The sequence below is a fragment of the Lepidothrix coronata genome, unplaced genomic scaffold (genome assembly GCF_001604755.1).
Source record: "Lepidothrix coronata isolate B3197 unplaced genomic scaffold, Lepidothrix_coronata-1.0 Scaffold2, whole genome shotgun sequence".
In the NCBI taxonomy this organism is placed as follows: Eukaryota; Metazoa; Chordata; class Aves; order Passeriformes; family Pipridae; genus Lepidothrix; species Lepidothrix coronata.
In genome coordinates, this window is record NW_016690182.1 from 87452 (window position 1) to 106721 (window position 19270).

At 42.4% G+C, this 19270-nt stretch overlaps 1 protein-coding gene across 1 annotated transcript in view; it reads left to right on the top strand.

Moving 5' to 3' along the window:
- The window catches only part of LOC108496919 (AF4/FMR2 family member 2-like), a gene marked incomplete at its 5' end in the record, with an annotated part of 95463 nt that extends 84623 nt beyond the window's left edge, over positions 1-10840 (top strand). Inside the window, one exon of the mRNA XM_017814100.1 lies at positions 1529-10840. Within this exon, the coding sequence (XP_017669589.1) occupies positions 1529-1650 (122 nt within the window). The remainder of the gene's footprint in view (positions 1-1528) is intronic.
- Between the last annotated feature and the right edge of the window lie 8430 nt (positions 10841-19270).

Consider the following 19270-nt stretch of genomic DNA (forward strand, 5'->3'; position numbering starts at 1 on the left):
TGACTTTACAAGATCAGATCGTTTTTTTAAGCTTCCAAAGATAGCAGCACTTTTTGTCTTCAGTGGAAAACTATCAGCTCTGTAGTGAGCAAGACCTGTTCTCTCACGCATAAATTTAATAAGTGGCTTCAGTGCATGTAGCTTTTTTAAGAAATGTTCAACTGAAATTAGGCTTTAAGGTGAATTTTCAGTGTTTAAAGCAATTATTTATCTGAGCCTAAAATGAGATCTCTAGAATGCAAGCAAGATAGTGCATTATTTCACTTCTAAATGTATTGATTTTTACACTAGAGGAGGGGAATAAAAGACAGAGGAAGGAAGATTAAAAGTAGCTGCTGGCTGCAGCATCTGAACAGCTCTGGTGCTAGCCCTGAGCTCTCATTATGCTTGCCTGCAGCCAAATCACTTTGTGCTCTGATACTGCTGTAGCTCCCAAGCTGACCAGGGTCAGGCTGTCAATACTTGGATAGAAGACCTCAAAGCAGCACTTACTCGCTGAAGAAAGTACTGATAATGATTTTGTACCCGGCATCTGCTCTCCTGAAGTGCAGCCAATACAGTGCTGGCTGGCTGAGTGCTGGGCACTGGATTTTAGGCAGGGTGAGAATGTAAGGGCTCAGCCACTGTTATTGTGATTGCTGGTTGTTATCTGAGCTCTGAGGGGCTTTAACTGAGAGCAGGCTCCCACTTGCCTAAATATAGTGTAAGTGTTGTATGTGTGGGAATGCCTGTGCCCCAGTGAGCATAAAGACAAGCTGTGGGAGAATAGAGGACACAATTCAGTTCTCCATTGACAGCAATTAGGAAAGGTCTGTTGGCCCTAACAGGATTAGTCTTTCACCCAGAGAACATCTAACACATGACATAAAGTAAACTGGTGTGTTGCTTCCCAACTGTGGCTCTCTGTTTAGTGACCTCCTATTAACCCTTTCCAACATGGAATCCCAGGGTTGGGATTCTTCCCCCTTATAGGTTCCTGTCTCCTAGATGCTATTTTCCTGCTGTGTTCCCTCTCTCCTCTTCCTTCTCTCCTCCCACCCCACACACATCCTCTGGGGCCTGCAGCTGCAGCAGAATGAGCAGAGGACCAAAACTTCTGCAATGGCAGTAACGGAAATTGGAGGGTGGAGAAAAGAGCAAGCAAGGTCTTCTGCAGGATCCAGGCTAGCCCTTCATGCCTGGGAGAGGGTACAGCATGGAAAAGGAAATGCTAGATTTCATTGCCAGCTATTTAAATTGTGAAGTCAGGAAACCTAATCTCAGAAAACTGATGGTGAAGATCATCAGAGTTAAAGGAAGACTACTGGCAACCACTCATACAATGTTGTGGTAGACTTCCAGCATGGATAATCTAATTTGGCCTTTTTAAATATACTGTTGTGTTTTAAATTCTTTCATGCTGACAGTTGTGCTCATGTGCACAACTGCCTTGAGAACTGACTAATTGCACCGATTGGGAAATCATGGTAATACCTGTATTTCTGTACCATTGCCTGAAACAACTGCCTCTGTTTCTTGTGTATTGCAGAGTTCTTTGTAGACCTGGACTCAGTGATGGGACCCTTAACACAACACAGCAGTATGACCAATCTGGTTCGTTACGTTCGCCAGGGACTCCACTGGCTCCGCATTGAGGCTCATTTGTTGTAGTGACTGCTGCCCTCTCCATAACATCCCCATTCTTCTACCTCTACCAGCGCAGAGACGATCACTGGTGGAACTCCACTCATTTTTGGAAGTTTATTCATGTAACTTCATTTTTATTGCCTTTTTTAATATCCTATCTATTGGAAGTAGAAGTCACCATAAAAGAAACTTATGACTCAAGAGCAGTATGTGTTGTACCATCTAATCATTTTCGACAATTTTCTATGCCTTGTGTCTCCTGGATCCTGCCATCCTTATGTGCTTTATGGAACGGTACATTCCCTGCAGTATTGTTTTAAGTCCATGCTGCCTTCAAGTGAAAACAAAAAGCACTTTGAGAAGATATGGATTCCTGAGAAATAGTACAAAGCGTCTTAAATATTTGAGGGTATATATGAGAAGTCCCTTCTGAAATAAATTAGTAGAAGTTATAGCTATTCATTCAAAATCATCTTCTGAACCTGAACCAAGCTTTTCGACGCTTAATTCTGGCATCATTACCTGACTCAGTACATTCCTAAGATTTCATACTTCCTATAGGTTTAATCTCTAAAAGAGAACATTGAATATCTTACAGCTACATAATGTAAGATCACCAAAGGTGTTAAGAGGTAAAAGGTTGAAGGAATGCCTCATTAAAGAATGATGACACACTATGCAATGAGGTTTTGATATTCCATTCTTCCTGTTTATTGTTGGCTTAATAATTTCAGTAGGCAGCAGAATTTATTGCAGTTTTTAGGCAGTTTCAAAATATTAGCTTTCTTAGTCTTATCTACCATTCCTATACTAAATCTGTGAATTTTCTTTCTACTTTACTGTTTAGTCTCAAACAAATACTCATCCAAGATTTTTCTTCATAGAACAATCTCTCCTTGCATAGTGACTCACCGAAAGCAGATTTTAACAGGACTGCTGCACTCTAAGCATTGATATTGTATGTAAAAGTCCATTAATAAGTGTATGCAGATTCTTCATGAAACTATCTAGAAGTTTAACTAACCAGCTACTGTTGAAACATTATAATTCCATGTGGCATCATTTTTCACCTGTTTTGTTCATTTCAGAGCATTAGAAACTAACAGTATTATCTTGCTATCTTGAAAACAATGTCAAATTAAATAAAATCACCAGATTTACCCAAAAGCAATATAACATTTGTTTAATAATGGCCATGAATACTTCAGTCAGATTACCTATTTTCCAAGCTCTGCATCTGTTTACCCATGCTGTCATGTTTTGGACCATTCCTCTAATGCGTGAATAATAATGAGACAATTCAGATAGAATTTCAAAGCAATTGTGAATAAATTGCACCATTTCACATTTGCTCTTTCCTCTTATTTTTTTTCCTTGTTATAAACTGCACTGCTCTTCTGGTGCCACTGCAAGAAGCGCTGGTGCATGAAACAAAACAAAATGAATTTATATCAATAATTCACAAGACTTTAAATGGTCTCATCTCATTCTTGATATAACACCTGCATACCTTACTGAACTGTAAATTCCATTTCTATAAACAGAAAATGCTCATAGCAATGTAAATATTATTCTGTCTCATCTCATTGAAATAATACAATATGTGTATTAAATGCCATCCAGATATTAGTTAATTGCAATTACCTTCTGCTATATAAACCTGTATATCCTTTAATCTGGTGAGTTATTGGATTCTACTCACTGGGTTGTGACCAGATAAATAGGACAAATTTGCATTTAAAAGGTTCAGACTGTTACGATTTTTAGAGCAGGCCTTGGATATTTGCAATAAGAGCAGTTTAAGGACTCTGCCCAATGCACATTTAAGACAAACATTTCTGTAGCTGTTGTATATTAGCTCCCAGTAGTACTACCTTTTCTTAAAAATCAATAATTCCTAACATTTTGTTCCACGAGGCTGTATTGTAAACATAGCCAACGTGCATCATTAGAGAAATCATCCAGTTTAGGGTTTTCTGCAAAGGACATTTGCAGAACATGCACATCCTGTATTATCTGCACACTCCTGTTCCTGAAGTGGTCGATACACCCTTATCTGTTCTCTGAGGGTTTCAGTAACACGGCTGAAACCTGAATCTGACAGCATTTGTCACACTGATTCTGGGCCCAGTAGCTAATGAATAAAACCACGACAGTGAGAACTGTTCAGAACTGTAGATGAAAGGTGGTTGTTGAGTTGGTTTTTTTTTTTACGAAAAAGAAAACAAAACACTTGAAATTTTTTTTAACAGTTTGGGTAGTTGAGATGCAGTAGTGTTGGGATGGTTTTGTCATAAGCCAGAGTTTTCCATTCTTTTTGCAAGTAACTATTTAGTCTAATTAAGTGCATTGTCGTCACTTGTTCCTTTAATGTAGACTGAAATCCTAGACTTCCATGCCTTTACGAGGGATAGCTATGCCTTGAAAGACAGTGTTCAGACATGGGACTGTTCAGACTTAGCTGCAGTCACTCAGTGAAGACAATGTATTATCTTTCTCCTGTTGGTTGTGGTAAACAGGCTCCTATCTTTAAATTTACGCCGCGTTCACAATCTTTTGCTTAAACAGCTTAAGGAATTAGCCCACCTGATTTTGTATCCTGTGACTTAGGTTGAAATGTATGCTGAATCAATGGCATGATTATAGTAAGTCCAGCAGTCAAGTCTAGGATCACAAGCCAACTTACTATTTAGCAGTCTTGTTTCAAAAGCGGCTTAGAAACAAATTAAATATGGAGAGTGAATTACCGTCTTATCCCTGGGGATGATGCTTCTTTTGGGTTAGTTATTAAGGATTATTGCACTTTTACAGGCACTATATTCATCTCATTTCAATTGCCAACATGTCATCTTTGTGGAATCATTTTTACCCCTTAAAATATTACTTCCAGCAGACTTAATCAAATGAGATTGTTTGTTTGTTTCAGTCCGTGGGGAAGCAGCATGTCTGTGCTTGGGCATTTGCTATGTCTGCACTTAACACTGCCAATTCAGGCTCTCAAACTCATGAACCAAGCACCAAAAATTACAAGATTGGCTTAAAATTGTGTTGCTGGGGTTTTTTTTGTTTTTTGCGTTGTTTGGTTTTTTTTTAAATAAACTCCTTGGTTCTTGTATTGCCTTCTGGATACTGAGATTTGAGACTGATTTCACGGCACATTTTTAGGCATTCTCCAAACATGACAAGGGCTGGAAAACACACATTTGTTTTTAATAGTGATAAACTGGGACAGTGATGTAATCTCCTGATTTGTGCAGCTGGGACTTAAGAAGGACACCAGGATTCATAAAAAAATTGCCAGAACTGACTGCCATTTGTGACCCATGCTTGAGGAGGTTTGGAGCAATACTGATAGTTCAGCAGTGAGGGGAGCAAGCCAGTAAAGTGCGAAACTCAAGCATTTGGGGAGCTCCACGGGTGCGAGATGCAAGGGCAGTAAAGTGCTAAGTGCTCAGGCGAGGCATTTGCATAGCACTTAACCTCCCTGTCAAGGGCTGCAGCAGCTCCTCAGTGAAGTCTTTGACGTCGTGCAGGCAGAATATCCTGCTCCGAGTGCAGTATCTCAGCCATGTGATGTGTTTTGGGTGCTCCAGAGCAGGGATTGGAAGGAAAGCCTTTTTGCTGGTAGTGTTGGTGGCAACTTTCACAGCGTGCTTCTAACAGCTTCATTTCACTTTTTCTTACATGTTCTTTGGACTTTTAATTATTTATATACTCTCTCTGTGAATATATTGTCTCATTTATAGATTATCTCCTTTGAAAAATAGGGACAGGTCTGTTGATAGTCATGTGGACTTTTTTAAAAAAATAACATTGGAGATCTTCATTCCTCCTAAAGAAACAAAATCTGAGAATTGAATCTGGACCTTAATTTCCATGCTTTTTTTATTTCACAGGTTTTATTGTATTCTTTTATTGTAACAGTTTAGATTCACTGATGATTTGGGGTACTTTGGAAGAAAAGTTTTCATATATTTCATATTTTTATCATCATTTAATGCTGTCTAAATCCAGTCATTAGTTTTGTGAGGGCAACTTAACAGACAGCAGAAACGGGGCTGGTAAGGATTCTGACTTAAGTATTAATATACTTCTTTGCTTTGAGTTCAGGAGAAACTCCACTACACACAGCATTGAAGCAAGCACACGTGTGTGAGAGTGTGTGTGAGTGTGTGTGTGTGTGTGTATTTGCAACAAAAAGTCCTTGTTCATTACTTCATAGCACAAGAAAATGTGTGTGATAGCTGTAAACAGAAACCACTCTTACCACTGCTGGTGGTAATGGCATTATTCAAGTGTTCCTCTGTAGTATGTGATACTCCTGTTTGCACCTACTGTCTCTTGCAGGCAATGAAGTTGTGGCAGAAAGTAGCAACACTTTGTCATCTTGGTCCTGTGGTCCCTGAGGTCAGTGTCAAAACTGAATGTGCTGTCAACATGCTGTTTTTCAGGTTAACTCGTTTGCCGTAGACCACTGTCTTGAAGTTTTAAGAAAGATGAAATGTTTCACCAGTCACCAAAGACAATTAATTTGTCATTCTGAAGCAAGTGTAGAAGTGTCCCATCTCTAGGCAGGCTGCACCAGTGAAAGGTCATTGCAAAGGGCCTTTGCCTCTCGCAGCATCTCCCTGACCTCACACGAGGGCACTGGGAGTGAGGCAAAGGGGATGAAGATAAGAAACCAGTCCCCTGTCCTTATGACATCTTCCAGCTTTATTTTACATACTACTTTATAAATACAAATAAAACAAGTCTTCTTAATGTTGGGAAGGCTCAATTCTTCCTGGACTTCCATGATATAACCAGAGCACTATACTCACTAAAGCATATAGGCATTCTCTAATGAGATAGATATATATATATACACAAACACACACATGTATGTATATAAATATATGTATCTCACTAGATATAGTGATATGTTTTAGTTATATCACTTGATATTTAGCCTACAGGTATAGGCTAAAAGCTGTTAGGCTCTCCTTCATTACTGAAACCTCCCCCTGAGTGCATAATGTTCCTGCCTGACTCAGAGAGCAGTCCTCCTCTCCCCAGTATTCTTATCAGACCTGCCTTTCTGATGGACTTGGTGGCTTTACTTAAGCCATTTTGTTTCAAAGATGTTTTGTCTTCCAAGATCAGTGATTCTGATCATCTCACACCTGTTTAAACCCCTGGTGGTAACTGCTGAAGTCAGGATAGATTGAGTTCAGATCTTGTGTACAGCCAGGGGATGACGTGGCTCTACAGATGTGAAAGCAAATTCAGGGGCAGATGAGTTACTGCATAAAACTGGTGTCAGATGAGAATCAAACCTGGCCTCATCAGGAAGCCCTGTAACAGAAATACTATGATGATAAGCTCTTCCCAGGACCACAGGATATGTAGCAACATGTCAGGCAGCTCATTGGCACTGTGATCATATCAGGCAATTCAAGATATCAAGAGTGGTTTAAAGAAACTGGGGCAAGTTGGTGGGGTCTGGCATTATGAATTTAACCTGTGTGTGCTTCTTGGGAAAGGGGATTCATTACTCTTGATATGTCCTGTAAAATAACACCTGTACCATGGTATCCTATAAAACCAGAGTATAGCACCATTCCATCCAGTTCTTAATCCCCCTCAGAGTGCCACCACGTGTCATAGAGAGCTAACTCTTGTCACTGCCCTGAAGTCACCATACAGTTAAACCATTATTTTTACAACTCCAGCAAGGACCAAGCCCAGGGGCTTAGGGGCCAGCTCAAGTAGCCATGTGTGACCTGATGTTGCCCACCACAGGCTGTGGAGCCACACAGAGCTCCCTGAGCCCGCAGCCTACCCTGAGTGTTGGATTACTACAGGTCTCTGTGGTGTGAATCCACATAGCCCTGTCCACTGTACTGGGGGACCAGTGCTATGCCCAGCAGGACTGAGGGACCCCAGCCCCACCACCTGGGTGTGGCAGAGCTGTGGCTCTGCATTGCTGTCAGATCTTGGTCCTTTGCAGCTGCAGATGGGACTGGGATTTGAGCACTCCCTTGTACTTGCACTGCATCTGGAAATGCCAAACGAGTTGACAGAAGCCGTGCTCGCAGTAACAGCACAGAACTCGGGCAGTGCCCACTGTGTGCAGAATTGCAGTTTAAATTGTACTGTCCACAGGCCACTCATGCTTACTGGCCTCACCTCAATCCTGCTGATGCCAGTCATAAAAGTCACATGAGTGGACAATGCAGCTGTCTGAGACTTGCTTTCTTCTTTGGTTTTAAGTGAGTTCCTCTCTATGTAAGTTCCATAAGCTCTCTGTGCTGGATATAAGTTTACTCAAAGTTGTGTGAGTGTCACCCTGTTGTAATACCTTTGAAAGACCCATCAAGTATAGATAGCCCTAATTTCCGCTGACTTATTTCCTTCTCTGAAATAAAAGGAAGATCAGATCCTGAAGCAAATTTCATTGTTTTATTGGACAAGAGTGACTACAATAGACCAAATTGTGAGTTAAGCAAATGCAAAATAACTTGGCTCAACTGGTGAAAGTCATGGCACCAAATTCTGCTATCATGTGGCAATAATGCACAGGTCTTATGGAGCTTGCTGGGTACTGTTTATCACAGAGAAGCTGGTTAACAAAAATGGCATAACATTACTGGAGTTAAGTTTATTAGGCCAGAAAATGAGTTGCATTAACCCAGTTAATCCAGTGGAATTACACCCATTTTTGTTCTGGCTGAGCACTCACCTCACTGAAAGTAGTTCAAGGTCTCTGGACAAGTGCTAGAGTAACTGCAAGCAGACTTGCTCTTCAACTAGACCATATGTTGACTCAGCCCTTGCTCAGGGAAACCAGCATTGACTTCAGTGACGAGTAACACGGCGTTATGGACGTGGAGAAGCTTTGACCCACTGGCAGGAGGCATTTACCCTTGAATTTATGAATGAAGCAACACAAAAGTTTTATTTATAACAGAGGTAAAGTTCCTCAGCTGGTGTAAACTGGTATAGGAGTACTGATTTCAGTGGATTTAATCCAATGTGCACACACCGAGGAGCAAACCCTCTAACCCCAGACTAATTTTTGCCAATATATCTCCATGCAGATAAACTCCCAAAGCTTTTATCATTATGCCTTTTTACTGATCATGCCAATGAAATGATTAATGTCCCATAATCCTTGCCTGTAAGGAAATACTGTACTTTGCAGAGCTATGCAGTATACAGCACATCATAAAACTGCTTTAGACCACACAGTCTGGAAAAGCGTTATCAGAAACTAGACTAACAGAGCAGCTTTTTATCTGATGTCGATTACACTTCACTCTGCACTTCCACTGCTGAGTTTTACATACAGACTGAATGATGGCTGCACGTTTCTGATGACTGTGGGCTGAAGCTTCAGCTGATGTGCCTCTAAGTAGCTGCGTAGATGTCAGTGCTGATTTACACCAGCTGAAAAACTAGTCCTCTCCCTTTTCATACTGTGCTGCACCCCCTAATGCAGCTTTATAGATGCACACTGAAGCTCAGTGTATATTGAACTATTCTGATTCAGCACCAGATAATCCCTGCTAGAAGAATTGGAGGGTGATTTCTGCCTGCCATCTAGGCTTGCGTATGTTTTGGTTTTAACTAAAAGGCGTGTTGCAATTTCATTACCTCCCAGTTTAAATATTTACTAGCATCAGCATTAGCTTGCATAGAAAAATGGCGAATAAATTCAAACATGTCATAAATGCTCTCAGCCTAGAGATGGAATCTGTTACTTTAGTTCAAAGACTGCAGCAGGCTAAAGTGGTTTTTCTAAGACAAATGGGTTTTGTACATTTAAAAGTCATGGCAAATACTTATCTAGGACCATTTCTGCTGTTCTTCCCCTGAGCATCCTGATCAGCAGGTTGCCCCACTGAAGTCCACAGAAGTAACTGTGTGAATGAGTGCTCAGCACACAGGTTGCAGAATCAGGCACTGAATATCTTAGGTTGCTGCAATCAGGGGTTTAATTTTAGCCATATGTATCACTTGAGGACACTTAAAAAATATGTACATTTTATCCAAGCTGACAGTCCTTGTATTTCCATAAAATATTGTATCATTTATTCCTGTCTGTATTTTTGACATCTCTGGATTGCATATCTTCTACTGAATCTTAAATGCTGTTTTTTTTGAAACCCACATTCAAAAGTTCTAGGACATATCATCCCAGAATATTAAAGCAAGTCAAAGATCTGGTGATGTTTTGCTCTGCTTTTGCGCTCTCCTTCAGTTTGTGTTTTGTCTTTGGCTGTAGTACTCCCAGAATTTTTTAAATGGCTCAGTTCAATTCAAGTTGCTTTCTGTCTTCTGAGGGGAAAAAAAAAAAAAAAGGCAAAATACAACTAAGGAGAAGTAATCCTGGCAAACTCGGTGGGTGTTTGCTTTTTCTAGCTGTCCTGTTTTTTTAACCCTGCCATGTTGGGAGTAGTCGTGTGTGTGTTCTCTTACCCACCATTTCTGGCTGTTGTGGCAAATACTTTTTCTTCTTCATTTTTTTCCTTTTGTGTGTGTGTGTATGTGCGCGCATGTATAATTAACCAAAATATCAGGAAAATTTATATATGCTTTCTTCTGGTTCCTGGAAATAGAGCAACATTATGACCTTATGGTCTTCCAGCAAAAGTCAGATTTAATTTCTGCATTGCAGTGCAACTTAATTAGCTATTGGAATTAGATTATGGTTTACTAAATGGCCTTTTACCTTACGTTCTTATGTTCTTACTTTTTATTTACTATCGAAGTAGCCTTTTTTTTTGTCATGTGTGCAAGTATCATATCAATAATCATTGCAATTCCACAAGGTGTCTTTGTTCTGAACAAGCATGTTATTCTTGTAAAGTTTTAAGTATAAGTTAAGATGTTTTGTACAGACCAAGATAACTGTTAAAATGTCAAGCAATTACTGAAATGTTGTATAGTTACAAAAGTTTGATTTCTTTTGCTTTATATGTATAAAATTGTATCTTGCCTGTTTTGCTTTGTATTTCCAACGTGTTGCACAATTATGCATTTTGTTTACATTTGTTCCTTCTTCAGAAAAAAAATAACAGTAATACTTTATGTACAAACATTTTAAATGTACTTTTGTTGTTTTTAAACACAATGTCTCTGTATAAATAATATTGGTTGAACTGGTACATTCGTGTCTCTCATAGAGGGATTAATTATACTGCCAGTGCATTGAATTATTTAAAAAAAAAAAGTAAAATAAAATTTTTATGAAAATGTAACCCATTTTATCACTATAAATTATTCTGTCTTCTGCTATTTTCTCATTCTCCTCCCAGGATACAATAAGTATGGTACAGTAAGTACTGTTTGTGGGAGAGCTGTCATGGGTTTTAATTTTTAATCAATGTGTTTGTGTCATTGCGGCGACTTAAAATGACTCGATGTTAGAAAATAATGCAGTGCTGATACCAGCTGTGAGGTAACAGGATCAATAGCGTGCTTTCCCCCTCCCTGAGGGGCCTCAGCTGCAAGGCAGCAGCCTAAATCCTGTCTGCCCCAAAACCAACCGCGAGAGCAAAGGGGCCAGGCTTCAAAGGAGGGTTTTTTTTTTGGTTTCTGGCTGACAAGCAGCCCAGGGCTCCGGCGCGACCGGAGCGGCGCAGTTCAGCCGCCGACCCTCCGCGCGGGGACGCGTCTGTCCCCGGGGGCTTCCCGGGAGGACAAAACTGGAAACGCCAGGTTTTATATCATCACTGCAGAAATAGCTCTGAGAGGCAGTGCCAAGAATACCAGCTCAAAAGAGATGTAACGAGCTCTCAGGAGAGGCTGAGCAGCATGTGATGTGGCTGCCCAGCCTGCAAGGCTGAGCGCTCGGTGCGGAGCAGCTGAGGTCGAGGTGCCCGCCGGGGAGAGACGAACCGCAGCGCTCCCAGCACAGAGTCCATCTCGGGCCACTGTCTCCCAAGATAAAGAAGCCATCGCTGTGTTTTGCTCTGTGGCCCCTCACACTTAGAGTCCTGCTTAAAAGATTTTTATCTTAGTCTGGAGAGTTGCGTGTGCTGGAAGTGCTGCAGGAGGGCACGGCCGGGAGGCGGCTGTGGGGACAGCTTAGCCCAGGCAGTGGCAGGGAGGGGGGTGGTGAGCCCAGAACACAAATGGTGTCACAGAAGGATGACTGGAGAGCCATAACAATAGGTGTTAGTCTGGATTTGAGCCTCACTATCTATTGGAACGTCCTGCTTCGAAAAAAGGGTCAGTAGCTGATATCTTCCAGTTTGTGCACCACTCTGACCACATGAGCAGTGTAAAGCTCTCTGGTCCGGCCAGGCTACAGCTTTTGTAGTGTTCACCATCTCACTTGTGTGAATGGTTACCTGTAAAGCAGGTGGTAGAGCCCCAGTCCTTCCTAGACATGAGTCACTTCAGAAGGAAATCTGGAATGGTGTTGCAGGTGCCCATTTTGTGTTCAAGGAGCCAGCAAACATCAGAGAGAGATATCTTTTGGGTCAGTGGGAGGAAGGGCAGGACTGATGCTGCATGTGCCATTCACTCCCTGAGTCCTTTGCATCCTCCAAGTGTGCCCAAAAACCAGCTTGAAGCTTGACTTCAGACTGGCAGCTCATGTCATTCCCTGCATGTGTAACCTTGTAATCGGCTGTGAAGTGTTCTGTGATCCCAGCTATGAATGATGAATGGCTCCACATAAACCTGTGCTATACAGCACTGTTAGAGCGACTTCTGAATTCAGAAAAAAAAAAAAAAAAAACAAACAAAACAAAACACCTCTGGAAATAAAAAAGGGGGATAATTATTCCTATAGCCAGTACGTGGGATTCCCACAGTAGTAAAAAATTCCACTCTGCTGAGTAGAGGGAGGAGTGTCTCCTCCAACTATGGCAGTCAGGGATAACAGAAGATGGGCTTTTGGATGCTCATTTTCAAACACAATTTCACAACAACCTCAGGCAAGGTACTGTGGCCCTGTTCCCCAGCCAAGGAGACGTCTTCTCTCCCTCCGTGGTTGAGGCTGAAGCAGTGATGTTGGTAAGAGCTACATAAGGCTCAAGTGAGAGATGGAAGCACTACAGTTTGGCAGCCAATTAAGATGATTTAACTGCACAACTCCCTCAAGAATGAATTTGGCCCATGACAAGCTGCTCTAGACCACAGGATGTTTCATTGCCAGCACAAAAGACAAAGAGCTTGTGAAGCCTTATTTATATCTGAAAAGTCTGGCTGGAGTTTCCCAAGGTCCACAGAGCTAAGGAGTAGGAAGCAAAGCCTAAATACTGTCACTAAAAGGCTGAGACTCCCCAGCCTCTCCTATGCACATGATGCAGAAGCAAAGCAATGCAGTGTCAGCTCCATATGATAGAGAGGAATTTCATTTACCAGCTGCATTTCAAAGTGATTTTAGATATCTTTTACTGGGAAAGGCACGTGTGAGTAGGGGGATCTTTCCCCTCCATACTGTGTCCATGCAGTTGGAAGGACCTTATTGTAGCTAATGCAAATGTGTTCAGCACACAAACCACATGTGAGGCTGATGTTAAACAGCAGTTCATGGTGATGTGAGCTACATAAGAGTCCCCGTTGATATTTTTAGGCATGTATGTAGATTGGCCTTTGGAAAGAGACACTCTCTCTTTTGGGAACCTGTTCACCTATGAGCACATGAGGGATGAGTTATTAGGTCAGCCCTCAGGAAGTGGACTGCAGGAGAAAAGATACTATGTGACATTGGTCTTCCTAGGCCAGAAATATTTGGTAAATTTGGGCAATAACATTAGGATCAGTTTTCCTCAAGTTTAGCTTGTCATTCATCTGTTAAACCAGCTTTGGAGTTGTTCTCAGCTGCTTTCTGGTTGTTTCTCCTCCACGAGGTTGTGCACTGCCCCTGAGAACCTTGTCTGTTTTGCCAGACAGCCATGATTTGCGGATGCCTGGAAATGGGGCTGCTGCTGTTTGTAGGATTGCAGGAAGAGTTTACATTTTGAAAGGAAAAAGTGAAAAATTAAGACCAGCCACCACTACTACCACCATTTGCTCCCCTTTTCTCAGCAAGCTCCAGGTAGACGAGGTTCATCCTTTTGGAAAGGGGGTACTGTGAGAAATGTGTGTCGTTGGAGGTGATGAAGCCACATGAAAAATACTTCTACTTTCTAAGAGAGCTGAGTCATGCTGCCAGCTCCCCTCTGCCCTGCCAGCCTTGGTGAAACCTCAGTGCCTACTGCTCTCTTTCAGCATGCCAGCTCTAATCTGCTGGGGAAATGAAGCCCCCGAGTGACTGCTGCATTTGAATGGCAATTCCCACCTGCAGCAGGGGTTGCTGGAAAACTCAGCACACCCCGAGTACCCCTTAGTGCTGACCCCAGACTTTGGGCAGCATCAGGAGCCTTGTTTAACTCTGCATCGCAAGTCATTTCATCCTCAGAGAGGTATAACAGAGAGCAAATTCTGCAGCTCTTTTTATTTTTTCTATTTTTTCTTTCTTTTTCTTTTTTTTTTTTTTGGCAACTCTACATTCGCTGCCTATCAAGCAGGAACTAAATAAAAAGGCTGTTATTGTGCTTCGAGCCATCAATTTAAGAGCAATCACCTATGTGTTCAGGATATGCTGGCAGGGAATTATCTGCAATGAGAAGCTGCTTGCCAATCAGCCTTGTGAAACTCCATTGGCTTTATCTGTACCTGGAAGTGGATACAACTTATTCAGTTAAGTGCTGCACTCGGATCTCTAATGCCCTCTATAGTCTGGGAGCTGATTAACCAAGAGAAGCCTCCTCCAGATGGGCGTCCAGGGCATTCCCTGTGCCCCAGCCTCCACCCAATGCTGCTGAAGCCCTGAGCCTGAGCTGCTGTTCCTGAGTGTGGTCCTGCCTGGCTCCAGGGAGCCACAGTGGGAGGCAGCAAATTTGCTGGGGTATTTTTTTGCACAAAGGCTGCAAAATCATGACTGGGACAGGACGTGTCAGAGGAGTAATATGGCTGGGAAACTCTGACGTGGCATTGAGGAACCAGAGAGTACCTTGGAGCAAATACTTCAATATGAAATGCTCCCCAGCCAAGATGACATGATGTCTCTGGCTTGGCCCAAGCTGTGTTCAATGAGCCTCTGCCAGCCCCAGGCAGAGAGATGAGTTTCTCCTTAAGGGTTCCTATGACTGAGGGTCTCGTGTGTGTCCAGAGACTGGATACAGACATTTTGGCAGCAGGCTCTTTTCCACACTAGTCAAATAAACCCCTTCTAGGCTCCACCGAGCTGGTGTTGGTTCAAGGACAGGGCCAGATCCTCCAGGCTGCCCCAATGTGATGGTGATGAGGGACTGGCCTTGAAAACCATCTAATTAGTTCTGTTCTAGGCAGGAGAGGCCTCCTTCACTGCTCAGTGTAGCAGACTGCTCACTCCTGTGACATCACTGTTCTTACCACCGGTGGCATTGGGGATTTGCAGATCCCTCGTGTCCAGGGCTGTCCCCAGTTTTATCCCAGCATCTGCTGCCCTCATGAAGGAATAGCTTGTTCAGCCAGCAAAGGCAAGCTTGAACCAGGACTTCCCAGGTGAAGTTGGTGGTCTGTTGGTATTCAGAACATTAAGATGATGACAATGACTAAAAATCTATCAGTTTATTAATCAGATCACCTGATCTCACCACAGTGTCTTTGAGATAAAGACAGTGCCTGAGCCTAAATCCAGGTTATTTTACACTAACTTAGCATGTCAAATCCCAGGGCAAGTGAAATCAGACTCAGGCCTTCAGTTTTGTAGCACCAGCATGAAAAACAATGCAGCTGCATTGACCACTCAGGGTTTACACAGGTGTAACTATGATTTTGCTGTCAAAACTGGCATCTCCTGTGGTGAATGCTGGACTCCAGACCAACAGAAATGTCACCTCCGTGTCTGAAGGAGGCATTTCAATCTCAATCATCTCTGAATCAATCAATGAAAAAAGCACATCTATGTTAATAATGAAGCACCATGGGCCAGCACACAAAGCTCCCAGTGCCTGGCACTGGGGCTGCTGGTGTGTTGCCAGCCCATGGCTCAGACCCCAGCTCTCTAATTGCATCAGCCAGTGCTATCAGCCCCCCAAAGTTGCTGTTCGTGTGTGATTCCAGGAAGGCAATTTATTACCCTGAAGAGCCCGACTCTTCTCTCCCATCCATCTCTACCCCTGTGTTACGTTGTTTCTGTTAGCATAATCATTTCTCATGGAGAATGTCAATAAATGCTGGAGACAAAAGCAACACCAACACCAACAACAACAAAAGGCCCAACTGCTAAATAATTCCTAGAATGAGTTGTCAGAAACCTTTTATTTACTGATTCCGCGCATTTCATTTATTCCTGGCAGCGGGCCAACCTTTCTGACAGTTAAGATTTATTGATTTAATTGCCTAGGGTAACCATGCAATAAAATCATCTCAAAGATAAATTTTCATGGCACTGTGCAGCACTGAAGTAATTTTTCAAGTGCTATGGCTATATTTCTGCAGGTTACAGGTGCAAAATTTGCTTAAAGCAGAAATGTCTCATTATTGTAACCCCAGCACATCAGTGTGGTCCCTCCTGTGAAACTCTTCTCTTCTTCTCTTTTCCCTCTCTCCTTTCCCTTTTTTTCTCTGTCACTAGTTCCTTCTGTATCTCCCCCTGCTCCTTTTTTTTTTTAAGAGGTACAACATAGGTCCCTAGAAAAGAAATTATATTTTCTTAATTGGTTCATATATTCAATGCCCAGGAGAAGAGAAGCTTCAGTTTAATTAGTAGTGGGCTTAGAGGTTATTTACAATGTTATACAGAAGCATTTGTTTCCAGCTGTGAGATGCTTTTTAACACCGAGGCCTCACAATGTAGCTGATTGCCGTTTGTGACATTATAGTTTATTGAATCTTTAGATCTTTTTATTTACACTGTTAAAGGGCTCATTATAGTTCAGAACAAGGAGCAAATGAAAATCCCTGATTAAATCCCAGGTTAATGGCAACATGTCTGAAGTCAGAGATAATCTAAACTTTCAATGGTGCGAAATATTTTCTTCTCTCTTATTATTTATTTGGGGAGGGGGATGCTGTTTAGTGTCAGTGTAAGATTTAATGGCCTATTCCTCTGCCAGCCTTGGCAGCTTCCCTTGCCAGACCTGGATGTTTAATTCACTCTCCTGCCCCATTGAGGACATTTGGCCAAAGGCAGCTCCAAGGTGGTGCCAGCAGAACTCAGGCTGTGGAAGGGGTGGCTGCCGTGGCCTCTGCGAGCCATGCCAGGGCTGAGCCCAGCAGCCAAAATGTCACAGGATAAACTAGGACACAAAGGAGAGGTTTTGCTCTGCCAGCCTGGCACAAATGCACAGTGAGGGCAGGAGACAGCTGTGCTGTGGAGACACTGAGCTCCCAGGCACCTCCTCAGGGTGACACTGTCCCTTGGGATACACTCTCCCACCACACCTGTGATGCTGTGGGTCAGTGGAGCTTCCCCAGCACCTCTGAAGGTTCCCAGAGCCCTTGGCAGGGCTGCTGCCAGGTTTGCCCTGCTGAGCTCATCTTGAATGACTCTTAATCCCGTATGCCAGTGGACTTTCCCCCACCCTGATCTCATTCTGCAGCTTTCTCCTTCTCTTCACTGCAAAGTACAGACCTGTCTCCTGTCCCTTGGCACCTTCCTGGGCACTCACTCACCACTGCTTCTCCAGCTCCCAACTGCAACTGCAGAGCTGTGCTGTGTACAGAAACTGCCCAGTAAGTCAGTCACAGGAAAACCCCATATATAGAAATAAATTATCTATTAAAGTTGAGTTCAATTTACAAGAAAGACAACTACATCTTTGGTCCGTTCATTTGGATTAGCTCCAAGACAAACATCATGTGAGATGTGTTCCTATCTCTGAGGGATAATTTGCTCCTTGTTACCAAAATCATACAGTCTGAGATGGGCAGAGTAAGGGTCTGTGTTATCATTGTTAACCCATAAATGGATCATATGAAGCTGTTTGCAAAATGACCTTATTTCAAATTATTAGTAATAAAATGTGAAATTGACTTCATGGCTCATATTTTCTGGTGGACTTGCAGATTTGCTCCACTGACAAGCTTGTGGATCTCACACAGCAAAGACTGACTTTAAAGCCTAGGACCTTTATGCTTGCAGTTTAACCTCTTCGACCTCTACTCCTCTGACTTCAGCCTTTCATTAGGTGAAATACGAAGGCGGGTTGGATACATTAAAAAGAGTATTAGTGAGAAGAGAGGCAGTTGAATCAATAATGTCAGTAAAGGTAGACCTATTTATAGAGAAACAATGTCAGCATATGATAAACCTGTGAGTAAATTGGCCCAAAGCCCAGACCTTTGTACTGGTTTGGAGAGCTTGAAGGGATCTGAGCAGCAACAAGAACAATCAGTAATCCCAGGGCTCAAATGTCAGCCACGCCAAATGGGAATCAGAGAACCCAAAAACAGTGTTCTGAGGTGGAAGAGGAAGGATGGAAGGACAAGGGAAAATTGGCATAGTTTCAAGTGTTGCCAAAGGAAAATGCCAAGTCCTTAAGGCTGGGCAGTGATAGGAAAAGCTGAGGTCCATAATTTCTCTCTTTAAAACAGGGAGCTGATCAGGCTGAGCAGACCTCCCACCCTCATACCACCCATAAGCCTCCAGGCACCTAAAATCAACAGACACCTCCAAATTCAAGACAAAACCTGTCCAAGGATTCAGAAAAAAATATCCCACATTTACTAACTGGATACACAAGTCCTTCCATTGATTACCAAGAGAAGAAACTTGGCAGATTCAGAGAATCTGGTTCACCCTGACCAAACTGATACTTGAGCTTGGTTTTTTTTTTTTATAAGGTAACAGACCACAAAGCAATTTGAGTACAGTCTGGACTCTATACTCAGGTCTATAAATAACTAATATTGACTAGATGTGACATCTTATTTCTTTTCACTGACTCTATAGAAAGTCAGGAGATGTGAGTTTTATTTAAGTTGTAGACACCAATCCTAAGGGTCTTTGGGTCCTACTGTGACAAGTCACATGCTGAATGTACTCTTGGTAATTAACATTAGTTGGGAAATTTTAAAAGAACACAATTCCTATTTCATGTAAACACTTGAGCAACTGCTGTTCTAGTTCCAAAGCATTTTTTTTTCCTCAGTTGTCAAAATTCTCCTTCTCTTCACTCTGGCTCTGAAAATTGCAGTTTTGGGATAACTTCTCTAGGTTCTTCCCAGGGCACTCAGAAAACTTCAGCCTGAGTTACAGCGTGTCCTTTGTTCTGTTTCCTTAGGTTCTGAGATGTCCTCAGTGAAGTAGGACACACCAGATGATGTGGGTGGTTACGTTTCTGCTTAACTAACTCTTTCTGCTATTTTTTTTCCTTTTGCAATTCACTGCTGCTCTGGGCAGGCTGACAGCCCAGGAATGTGAGAGTACATGAAACCTGATAGATTTATGTTTGTGGGGGGAGCTCAGAAATTGCAATCAAATTGAGAAGCCTTCTACTGAATGAAAACTCATTCAGAAATAAAACAAGTGAAAAAGAAAAAAAGCCCCTGCCCTTAGTGGTAGGTACATAGATCCAGATGTGTACCATACAAGTGTCTGTTCCCAACGAGCTAACCTGGGAGGAGATGGGCCCACAGCAGTGCACACAAATCACTTAAGCCCTGCCAAAAATCCACA